At 43.7% G+C, this 12,217-nt stretch overlaps 1 protein-coding gene across 1 annotated transcript in view; it reads right to left on the bottom strand.

Annotated features, from left to right (window-relative positions):
* cfap74 (cilia and flagella associated protein 74) overlaps positions 1–12,217 on the bottom strand; it is a 355,344-nt gene that overhangs the window by 63,616 nt on the left and 279,511 nt on the right. The window contains exon 27 of the mRNA XM_063032843.1: positions 6,585–6,861. Within this exon, the coding sequence (XP_062888913.1) occupies positions 6,585–6,861 (277 nt within the window). The remainder of the gene's footprint in view (positions 1–6,584; positions 6,862–12,217) is intronic.

The raw sequence follows: 12,217 nt of genomic DNA, 5'->3' as shown, positions 1-12,217 counted from the left end.
GTAGAAGGGCTGAAATGTGTGTACCTCAATGCAAGAAGCATCAGGAACAAAGGTGATGAACTGAGAGCTTGGATACATACATGGAATTATGATGTAGTGGCCATTACAGAGACTTGGCTGGCACCAGGGCAGGAATGGATTCTCAGTATTCCTGGATTTCAGTGCTTTAAAAGGGATAGAGAGGGCGGAAAAAGGGGAGGAGGGGTGGCATTACTGGTCAGGAATACTATTACAGCTACAGAAAGGGTGGGTAATGTAGCAGGATCCTCTTTTGAGTCAGTATGGGTGGAAGTCAGGAACAGGAAGGGAGCAGTTACTCTATTGGGAGTATTCTATAGGCCCCCTGGTAGCAGCAGAGATACAGAGGAGCAGATTGGGAGGCAGATTTCGGAAAGGTGCAAAAATAACAGGGTTGTTATCATGGGTGACTTTAACTTCCCTAATATTGATTGGCACCTGATTAGTTCCAAGGGTTTAGATGGGGCAGAGTTTGTTAAGTGTGTCCAGGATGGATTCCTGTCACAGTATGTGGACAGGCCGACTAGGGGGAATGCCATATTAGATCTAGTACTAGGTAATGAACCGGGTCAGGTCACAGATCTCTCAGTGGGTGAGCATCTGGGGGACAGTGACCACCACTCCCTGGCCTTTAGCATTATCATGGAAAAGGATAGAATCAGAGAGGACAGGAAAATTTTTAATTGGGGAAGGGCAAATTATAAGGCTATAAGGCTAGAACTTGCGGGTGTGAATTGGGATGATGTTTTTGCAGGAAAATGTACTATGGACATGTGGTCGATGTTTAGAGATCTCTTGCAGGATGTTAGGGATAAATTTGTCCCAGTGAGGAAGATAAAGAATGGTAGGGTGAAGGAACCATGGGTGACAAGTGAGGTGGAAAATCTCGTCAGGTGGAAGAAGGCAGCATACATGAGGTTTAGGAAGCAGGGATCAGATGGGTCTATTGAGGAATATAGGAAAGCAAGAAAGGAGCTTAGGAAGGGGCTGAGAAGAGCATTTTGGGGGCATGAGAAGACCTTGGCGAGTAGGGTAAAGGAAAACCCCAAGGCATTCTTCAATTATGTGAAGAAAAAAGGATGACAGGAGTGAAGGTAGGACTGATAAAGGTGGGAAGATGTGCCTGGAGGCTGTGGAAGTGAGCGAGGTCCTCAATGAATACTTCCCTTCGGTATTCACCAATGAGAGGGAACTTGATGATGGTGAGGACAATATGAGTGAGGTTGATGTTCTGGAGCATGTTGATATTAAGGGAGAGGAGGTGTTGGAGTTGTTAAAATACATTAGGATGGATAAGTCCCCGGGTCCTGACGGAATATTCCCCAGGCTGCTCCATGAGGCGAGGGAAGAGATTTTTGAGCCTCTGGCTAGGATCTTTATGTCCTCATTGTCCACGGGAATGGTACCGGAGGATTGGAGGGAGGTGAATGTTGTCCCCTTGTTCAAAAAAGGTAGCGGGGATAGTCCGGGTAATTATAGACCAGTGAGCCTTACATCTGTGGTGGGAAAGCTGTTAGAAAAGATTCTTAGATATAGGATCTCTGGGCATTTAGAGAATCATGATCTGATCAGGGACAGTCAGCATGGCTTTGTGAAGGGCAGATTGTGTCTAACAAGCCTGATAGAGTTCTTTGAGGAGGTGACCAGACATATAGATGAGAATAGTGCAGTGGATGTGATCTATATGGATTTTGGTACAGCATTTGACAAGGTTCCACACGGTAGGCTTATTCAGAAAGTCAGAAGGCATGGGATCCAGGGAAGTTTGGCCAGGTGGATTCAGAATTGGCTTGCCTGCAGAAGGCAGAGGGTCGTGGTGGAGGGAGTACATTCAGATTGGAGGATTGTGACTAGTGCTGTCCCACAAGGATCTGTTCTGGGACCTCTACTTTTTGTGATTTTTATTAACGACCTGGGTGTGGGGGTAGAAGGGTGGGTTGGCAAGTTTGCAGATGGCACAAAGGTTGGTGGTGTTGTAGATAGTGTAGAGGATTGTCAAAGATTGCAGAGAGACATTGTTAGGATGCAGAAGTGGGCTGAGAAGTGGCAGATGGAGTTCAACCTGGAGAAGTGTGAGGTGGTACGCTTTGGAAGGACAAACTCCAAGGCAGAGTACAAAGTAAATGGCAGGATACTTGGTAGTGTGGAGGAGCAGAGGGATCTGGGGGTACATGTCCACAGATCCCTGAAAGTTGCCTCACAGGTGGATAGGGTAGTTAAGAAAGCTTATGGGGTGTTAGCTTTCATAAGTCGAGGGATAGAGTTTAAGAGTCGCGATGTAATGATGCAGCTCTATAAAACTCTGGTTAGGCCACACTTGGAGTACTGTGTCCAGTTCTGGTCACCTCACTATAGGAAGGATGTGGAAGCATTGGAAAGGGTACAGAGGAGATTTACCAGATGCTGCCTGGTTTAGAGAGTATGCATTATGATCAGAGATTAAGGGAGCTAGGGCTTTACTCTTTGGAGAGAAGGAGGATGAGAGGAGACATGATAGAGGTGTACAAGATAATAAGAGGAATAGATAGAGTGGATAGCCAGCGCCTCTTCCCCAGGGCACCACTGCTCAATACAAGAGGAAATGGCTTTAAGGTAAGGGGTGGGAAGTTCAAGGGGGATATTAGAGGAAGGTTTTTTAGTCAGAGTGTGGTTGGTGCGTGGAATGCACTGCCTGAGTCAGTGGTGGAGGCAGATACACTAGTGAAGTTTAAGAGACCACCAGACAGGTATATGGAGGAATTTAAGGTGGGCGCTTATATGGGAGGCAGGGATTGAGGGTCAGCACAACATTGTGGGCCGAAGGGCCTGTACTGTGCTGTACTATTCTATGTTCTATGTTCTCTATGTAAAGATGGAATATAAAAGTAAGCTAGCCAATAATATTAAAGAGTATATCAAAAGTTTCTTCAGATACATGAAGTATAAAAGAAAGGTGAGAGTGGATATCAGACTGCTGGAAAATGATGCTGGAGAGGTAGTAATGGCGGGGAGGGTGGTAGTGGTGGGGGGACAATAAAATAGTGGACACTAGCAGTATGGTGGAAGTTCCGGGTGTCAGGGGGCATAATGTATGTAAAATTACCATAACTAAAGAGAATGTTATGGGAAACTGAAAGATCTGAAGGTAGATAAGTCGCATGGACTCCCCAGAGTTCTGAAAGAGGTGGCTGAATAGATTGTGGAGGCATTAGTAATGATCTTTCAAGAATCAGTAGATTCTGGAATGGCTCTGGAAGACTGGAAAATTGCAAATGTCACTCCACTCTTCAAGAAGGGAGAGAGTCAAGAGAAAGGAAACTGTAGGCTAGTTAGCCTGAACTCAGAGGCTGGGAAAATGTTGGAGTCATTTATTAAGGATGAGGTCTCAGGGTACTTGGAGCCATATGATAAAATAGGCTGTTGTCAGCATGGTTTTCTCAAGGGAAAATCTTGCCTAACAAAACTTGTTGGAATTCTTTGAAGAAATAACAAGCAGGATAGACAAAGGAGAATCAATTCATGTTGTATACTTGGATTTTCAGAAGGCCTTTGACAAGGTGCCACTCATGAGGTTGCTTAACATGTTATGAGCCCTTGGTATTACAAGAAAGATACTAGCCTGGATAAAGCCATGGCTGATTGGTGGGAGGCACAGAGTGGGAATACAGGGATCCTTTTCCGACTGGCTGCCATTGACTAGTGGTGTTTCAGTGGGTTCTGTGTTGGGATCGATTCTTTTTACATTAAATGTCAATGATTTGGATGATGGAACTGGTGGCTTTGTTGCAAAGTTTGCAGATGATATAAAGATCGTTGGAGGCACAGGTAGTTTTGAGGAAGTACAGAGCTATAGAAGGAGTTAGACAGATTAGGACAAGGGGCAAAGAAATGGCAGATGAAATACAGTGTTGGGAAGTGTATGGCTATGCACTTTGGTAGAAAAAATGAAAAGGTTGACTATTTTCTAAATGGAGGGAAAATACAAAAAAACAGGTGCAAAGGGACTTGTGAGCCTGAAACATCGACTGTACTCTTTTTTGTAGATGCTGCCTGGTCTGCAGAGTTCCTCCAGCATTTTGTGTGTGTTGCGAGTCCTTGTGCAATATTCTTTAAAGGTTAATTTGCAGGCTGTGAGGAAGGCAAATGCAATGTTAGCATTCATTTCAAGAGGATGAGAATATAAAAGCAAGGATATAATGCTGAAACTTTAAAAAGCACTGGTGACGCCTCCATCGGAGTACTGTGAGTAAGTTTGGACCTCTTATCTTAGAAAGGATGTGCTAAAACTAGAGAGGGTTCAAAGGAGGTGCATGAAAATGATTCGAAGATTGAATGGCTTGTCATATGAAGTGCACCTGATGGCTCTGGGCCTGTATTCACTGGAATGAGGGGTGATCTCATTGAAACCCAGAGAATGGTGAAAGTCCATGATAGAGTGGATGTGGAGAGGATGTTTCCTATGGTGGGAGAGTCTAAGACCAGGGGACACAGCCTCAGAATAGAAGGGTGTCCTTTTAGAATGGAGATGAGGAAGAATTTCTTTAGCCAGTGGGTGGTGAATCTGTGGAATTCATTGCCACAGGCAGCTGTGGAGGCCATGTCTTTATGTACATTTAATGCAGCGATTGATAGATTCTCGATTGTCCAGGGCATGAGGGGATACAGAGAGAAGGTAGGAGATTGGGGCTGAGAAGAAAATAGGATCAGTCATGATGATATGGCAGAGCAGTCTCATTGGCCAATTGACCTTATTCTGCTCCTATCACAAACAAGAGAAAATCTTCAGATGCTGGAAATCCACGCAACACACACAAAAATGCTGGAGGAACTCAACAGGCTCTGTCCTGTGGAAGGGTATCAGCCTGAAACATCGACTGTAGTCTTTTCCATAGATGCTGCCTGGCCTGCCAAGTTCCTCCAGCATTTTGTGTGTGTTGCCTAATTCTTTTCCTATATCTATGGTTTTATGGTCATGTGGAGAATGTACAAACTCCTTACTGACAGTGGTGGGAATTGAACCTGAGTCGCTGGCACTGTAATAACATTACACTAATGCCATTAACTAATACCATTAACTAACACACATAACATTAACTAATGCCATCTACTGTAAGAACTCAGCAGGTCGAGTAGCATCTGTGAGAGTAAAGCAATTGTTGATTGATGCAGGGTTTTGACCCAAACATGAGATAATTATTCTCCTCCCACAGATGTTGCTCGACCAGTTGAGTTCTTCCCGTGGATTGTTTGTTGCTCTACATTCCAGCTTCTGCCGTCTCCTGTGGGTCCACAGAAACAGGAGGTTATGTTTCAGTTATGTAGGGTACTATTGAGCCCACATCTGGTTTACAGAGTTGGCCTTCTTGTTCAAGGATGGATGTTAACACAATGGAAGCGATTCAGAGGAAGTTTACTTGACTATGACAGTAAAAGGCAGGTGGTCTAATGGGAAAAGGTTGGGCAGGCTAAGCTAGTATTCACTGGAGATTATTAGAGTGAGACAGGACTTGTCTGATTGAAACAAAAGATTTTTAAGGATTGTCACAGGTTAATGTGGAAAGGATATTTCCTCTTGTGGGAGATTCTAGAACTATAGGATCACTACTTAAAATTGAAGGGTTGAGCCTTTAAGATTGAGTAAGATGAATTTTATTTTCTCAGAGGGTTGTAAATCTTTGCAATCCCAAGATCCCTCTGTTCCTCCATACTTTTAAGAATCCTGCCATTAATCCTGTACTCTACCTTCAAGTTCAGCTTCCCAAAATGAATCTTTTCTGGGTTGAAATCCATCTGCCACTTCACAGTCCCGCTCTGTGTCCTGTCAATGTCCGATTGTAACCCAAGGCAACCTTCTACGCTATCCACAACTCCACCAACCTTTGTGTCATCTGCAAACTTACTAACCCACCCTTCCTCTTACTCATCCAAGTCAGTTAAAAAAATCACAAACAACAGGAGTCCAAGAAAGATCCCTACAGAACACCACTGGTCTCCAACCTCCAGGTGGAATATCCTCCATCTACTGCTTCCTTCTGTGGGCAAGCTAATTGCAAATCCAAAATGAAAGGTTATGGTGGCTCGATTTAAGTGTCAAGATTCAAGATTGTTTAACGTTATTTCCAGTACACAAGTTTAAAGGGGAATTAAGTAATTGTTACACAGATCTGATACAGCACAAAAAAACACAATAACATAAAGAACACAATAATGAAAAAACACCATAAATATAAATCTGTAAGATAACTTACATACATAGATTGATTGTAAGTCCATTAAGTGATGCTAGGATGTGATTGAGGTGATAGTTAGATCACCCATTATCTTTTTAAACGATAGAGCAGGTTTGAGGAGCTGAGTTACGCCTGGTCCTAATTTGCATGTTCACACTTAACTTTAGTTACTCTACTCTTTGTGGCACAGTAGTGAAGTGATTAGTGCAATGCTTTACAGTACCAGCATTCACCGATTGGGGTTCAATTCTTGCCACTGTTTGTAAGGAGTTTGTGAATTCTCCCTGTAGCTAAGTGATCCTATCACTTTCTGTTCTGCCATGTTGCCATGTTACCATGCTGCAGAGAATCTCTGACCTGTCCTGGCAACACTGTCCCAACAGCAGGCACGATGGTTAGATGGGAGAATTCCGGAATGATAAATTCAAATGTTGCGGGTCCCACGGGAGCAACTTCTCCACTTCTGATCCGGGTTTCGGGGTGTGTGAATTTATTCTGGCTGGTGCGTGAGTTCACCACATACAGAGTCACTGTAGACATATCATATAGGGCTGTAGCAGCAAAGTGAACCACTGAATGCGACAACTGCAGTGGGGGGAGGACACCGACAGCTGTGCAGGAAATCCTGAACTCCCTAAGAAATGAAACAGAACATATTAATAATAAACACAAGAAATTCTGCTGATGCTGGAAATCCAGAGCAAAACACACAAAATGCTGGAGGTCAGCAGGTCAAGTCTATGAAGGGGAATAAACAGTCAATGTTTCAGGCCGAGACCTTTTATCAGGGCTGGAAAAGAGGGGGGAAGAAGCCAGAATAAGAAGGTTGAGGGAGGAGGAGGAATACAAGATGGCAGATGATAGGTGAAACCGGGGGAGGGGGAAGCTGGGTGGGTGGGGGAGAGGGATGAAATATGAAGCTGGGAGGTGATAGTGGAAGAGGTAAAGAGCTGAAAAAAAAGGAATTTGATAGGAAAGGAGAGTGAACCATGGGATAAAGGGAAGGAGATTCAGATCCAGAGGCAGGTGAGAGGCAGCCAGGTAAGAGGGGAGCCAGAATGGGAATGGAAGACAAGATATGGGAGAAATGACCAGAGTTTACAGTAATCAATGTTCATTACCACGCTTGCTTTAGTATGAACACTAGAAAGGGACAACCGCTTTGCAGATTTGACAGTGTTAACTCATTGGGACATCAGACATCTGTGAACACCAGGGGTTCTAGCTGCCATGCATTAGGATTAGGGTTGTCTACTACACATTATAGACACCCTTGCAGGGCGTCGCTTTCTGTGTGACATGGGTGCTCAAGTGAGTGTGCTGCCAACATCATCCATTGTTGAGAAGCCAAAGAGAAATGAGATCTTGCTGGAGGCCGCCAGTGACAGCAAGATCCAGACTTACAGAACACGACAGGTGACACTCTGCTACAGTGGGTGAAGTTACACATGCGACTTCATCCTGGCTAAAGTGGCTAGACCTCTTTTCGGTGCCTTGTGTCCCCAAGGACTGATAGTTGAACTTAAGAATTGCCAGCTTATGGATGTCGAGGACTTTATGTCGTAAAACCTGCTCACCCGGTAAGATCCCCACAACAACTCTGTCAAGCATACGCCTACTGAAAGTGAGTTTACTCGACTGCTGGGTGAATTCCCAGACCTCACCAAGCCCACATACAGTCACAAAACATGGGGTTGAGCACTACATTCCCACAACTGGCTGGCCAGTCCATGCCCGTGCATGTAGACTGGACCCAGGAAAGCTGATAACCACAAAGGTTGAGTTTGCCAACATGGAAATACCTCGCATTGTATGCCGGTCGGATAGCCTTTAGACTTCACTCTTCCATAAGGTTTCTATGTCCGATGGTGGTTGCCGCCCATGTGGGATTACTGATGCCTTAATGAAGCCACCACCCCTGATCATTACCCAGTCACACACATCCAAGACTTTTTGGCACACTTAGATGGAAAGTTAATGTTTTCCAAAGTTGATCTAGCTAGGGTCTACCATCAGATGTTGGTACGCTCGGACATTCTCAAAACAGCTGTGATAACCCTGTTTGGCCTTTGTGAGTTTCTGCACATGCCGTTTGGACTGAGAAATGTAGCACAGACTTTCCATCAGCTAATGGACTCTGTATTAAAAGACTTAGATTTTCTTTTTGTTTACCTGGATTATATACTCGTCAACAGTGCATCCAAATCCGAATACGTACATGTACATCTCTGCACACTTTTCGAGCACTTCAGCTAACACAGGTTGATTATTAATCCTGCTAAATGTCAGTTGGCAGTGAGTGGGAATAAAGGGGGCATTTTCTGGTTGGCTGCCGGTGACTAGTGGTGTTCCTCAGGGTCAGTATTAGGACCACAACTTTTCACATTGTTTGTCAATGATTTGGATAATGGAATCGATGGCTTTCTCGCAAAATTTGCAGACGAAGATAGGTGGAGGGGTAGGTAGTGCTGAGGAAGCAATGTGATTGCAGCTGGACAAATTGGAAGAATGGGCAAAAACGTGACAGATGGAATACAGTGCTGTGAAATGTAAGATAATGAATTTAGTAAAAGAAATTGTGAGGACTATTATCTAAATGGGGAGAAGGTTCAAACATCAGAGGTGCAGAGGGACTTAGGAGTCTTCATGCAAGTCTCCCAGAAGATTAATTTACAGATTGAGTCTGTGGTAAAGAAGGCAAATGCAATGCTGCTATTTATTTCAAGGGGAGTAGAATATAAAAGCAAGGAGATAATGCTGAGGCTTTATAAGACACTAGTCAGGCTGCACTTGGTGTACTGTCAACAGTTTTGGGCCCCATATCTCAGAAAGGATGTGCTGTCATTGGAGAGAATCCAGAGGAAATTTATGAGCATGATTTCAGGAATGAAGGGATTAACGTATTAGGAGCGTTTGGCAGCTTTGGGCCTGTACTCACTGGAATTTAGAAGAATGCGGGGGATCTCATTGAAACCCTCTGAATGTTGAAAAGACTAGATAGGGTGGATATGGAGAGGATATCTTCTATGGTAGGGATATCCAGATCTAAAGGGCATAGCCTCAAAATTGAAGGGCGACCTTCTAGCACAGAGGTGAGGAGGAATTTTTTTTTTAGCCAGAGAGGTGTGAATCTGTGGAATACTCTGCCTCAGATTGTGGTAGAGGCCATGCCTGTGGATATATTTAAGGTAAAAGTTGATTGTTTCCTGATCGGTTAAGGCAGGGATGGCAAACCTAAGGCGCATGTGCCAGAAGTGGTGTATTGGATGATTAGAAGTGGCACTTTGCACCCCAGTGATAATAATAAAAAAGTAAGCCTACTCATGCAAAAGGTATTAACCAAAAACCGATTTGTAGAAAAAAAATCTATAACAGGAATTCAAGTAGCTTAGAGCTAGAAATGGGTTTTACTGAGAATAAATCTAAAACTTAGCAATTATTTTTAGCGATTTTATTATTTCATGCACATCTTTTGTTGAATGTTATCTTCTTTCACATTAATCTGTTTTCAATTTTAAAAAATGTTCAGTGAGTCAAACTAGGAAAGAAGGACTTTTGTTCTGCAGTCGTTCCATAACGGTTCAATACATGCTTGATACTTGTTTGATCCTGAGGCGCCGGGCGTCTGCACCAGCGGTGCGTCGCAGGTTTTTGCCAGTCAGTTTACAATTGACATTAATGCACTACGGAGTCGTGCTTTGTTCGTCCTTTGTGAATGTTTGCAGTTTTGTACTTTTTTGAAAATTAACCCTTGTTTTTACATTCAGTTACCCATCACAGTGCAAAAGAAAAGCAGAAAGTGTTAGTAAGCATGAATTCAATGAACAGTGGGAAAATCAGTTCTTATTTATAGCGGGTCCGTCAGGAAAACCGTTGTGCATTGTTTGTGAAAACACTTTCTCATATAATAGAAGACATGATCTTAATAGACACTATAAAACACAACATCAGACTGAAATTGAAGGAAAACTGAAGCTAGTGCTTGGGGGTCTGAGTTACAGAAAGAATATGTGATTAAGAAATTGACGCATGGAATATAAACGGTTGGCCACCCCTGGATTAGGGCATCAAAGGATATGGTGAGGAGGTAGGTGTATGGGTGTGAGTGGAATCCAGGATCAGCCATGATGGAATGGCGGAGCAGACTTGATGGGCTGAATGGCATAATTCTGACCCTATGTCTTATGGTCTATGGTCTTACAACAGGAATTAGCACTACAATGGAAGTAAGCTACAATGGGAGACATCTACAGTGGGAGTCAGTACTAAAATGGGAATTAGCACTACAACAGAAGTCAGTATTATAATGTCATTCAGCTACAATGATTGTCTGCTACATCGGGAGCCAGCTATAACAGAAGTCAGTAATACAAGGGGATTCAGTACTGCAACTGGAGTCAGTACCGTCATGGGGGTCAGCACTACAATAGAAGACAGTACTACAACAGCATTCAGATATCATAGGAGTCAGAACCGTAAGGGGAGTCAGCTAGAAAGGTAGTCAGCCACAATGGGAGTCAGAACTACAAAGGGAGTCACCACAACAGGAGTCAGTACTAGAATGGGAGTCAGTACTACAATGGGTGTCAGTTACAAAAGGAGTCAGCACTACAACAGGAGTAGGCACAACAATGGTATGCAGCACTAGAATGGGAGTCAGTACTAGAATGGGAGTCAGTACTGCAATGGGAATCAGCATTACAACAACAGACAGCTACAATAGCATTCAGCTACAATGGGAGTCAACACTACAACGGGAGTCAGAACAACAAAGATAGGCAGCACTGCAATGGGAGTCAGCACTAGAATGGGAGTCAACACAATGGAAGTCTGTACTACAACGGCTGTCAGTAATACAACGGCTGTCAGTATTACAATGGGAGTCAGAACTACAACTTGAGTCAGCACTACAATGTGTGTCCGCTACAACAAATATCAGCACTACAACGTGAATCAATACTGAAATGGAAGTGCTACAATGGGATTCAGCCACAATGCGAGTCAGCACTACACTGGGAGTCAGAAAAATGGGTGTCAGCACTACAACAGGAGACAGGTACAACAAGAGTCATCTACAATGGGAGCCAGAACTACAAAGAGTCCGCACTACAACAGAAGTCAGACCTACAGTGGGAGTTAGTACTACAATGGGAGTTGGCACCACAGTGTGAGTGATTACAACAGGAGTCAGTTCTGCAAGGGAATTCAGTACTTCAGTAGGAGTCAAGTGCTGCAAGTGGAGTCAGCACTAAAACGGGAGTAAGCTACAATCTGAGTCAGATACAATGAGAGTCGGCACTGCAACGAGAGTCTACACTACAACAGGAGCCAGAATTACAACGGAATTCAGCATGACAACAGGAATCAGCACTACAAAGGGAGCCAGTACTATAACAGGATTCCGCCTCAATGAGAGTCAATACTACAATGGGAGCCAGTACTAGAATGGAGTCAGATCTACAAGGGGAATTAGCACTACAACGGGAGTCAGCACTTCAATGGGAGGCAGAACTATAATGGAAGTCCACACTACAGTGGGAGTCAGCACTACAACAGGAGTCAGAATTACAACGGCAGCCGGCACTACAATGGAAGTCAGCACTACAAGGGGGGTCTGCTATGATGGGAGTCCTATTGACCTACATCAGGACCATAGCCTTACTATCCCTACTATCCATGTACCGATCCAAACTTTTCTTAAACACTGAAATCAAGCTTGCATGGACCACTTGTGCTGGCAGATGATTCCACACTCTCATGACTCTCTGAATAATGAAGTTTCTCCTTATATTCTCCTTAAACTTCTCTCCTTTCACCCTTAACCCATGTCCTTTGGTAGCAGTCCCACCCAACCTCAGCGAAAAAAACCTCCTTACATTTACTCTATCTATACCACTCATCATTTTGTACACATCTATCAAATCTCCTCTCAATCTTCTATGTTCTAAAGAACACAGTCCTAACATATTCAATCTTTCCTTATAACACAG

Source organism: Mobula hypostoma, chromosome 25 (genome assembly GCF_963921235.1).
Source record: "Mobula hypostoma chromosome 25, sMobHyp1.1, whole genome shotgun sequence".
Taxonomy (NCBI): domain Eukaryota; kingdom Metazoa; phylum Chordata; class Chondrichthyes; order Myliobatiformes; family Myliobatidae; genus Mobula; species Mobula hypostoma.
This window is presented reverse-complemented; position numbering and strand designations above follow the sequence as displayed.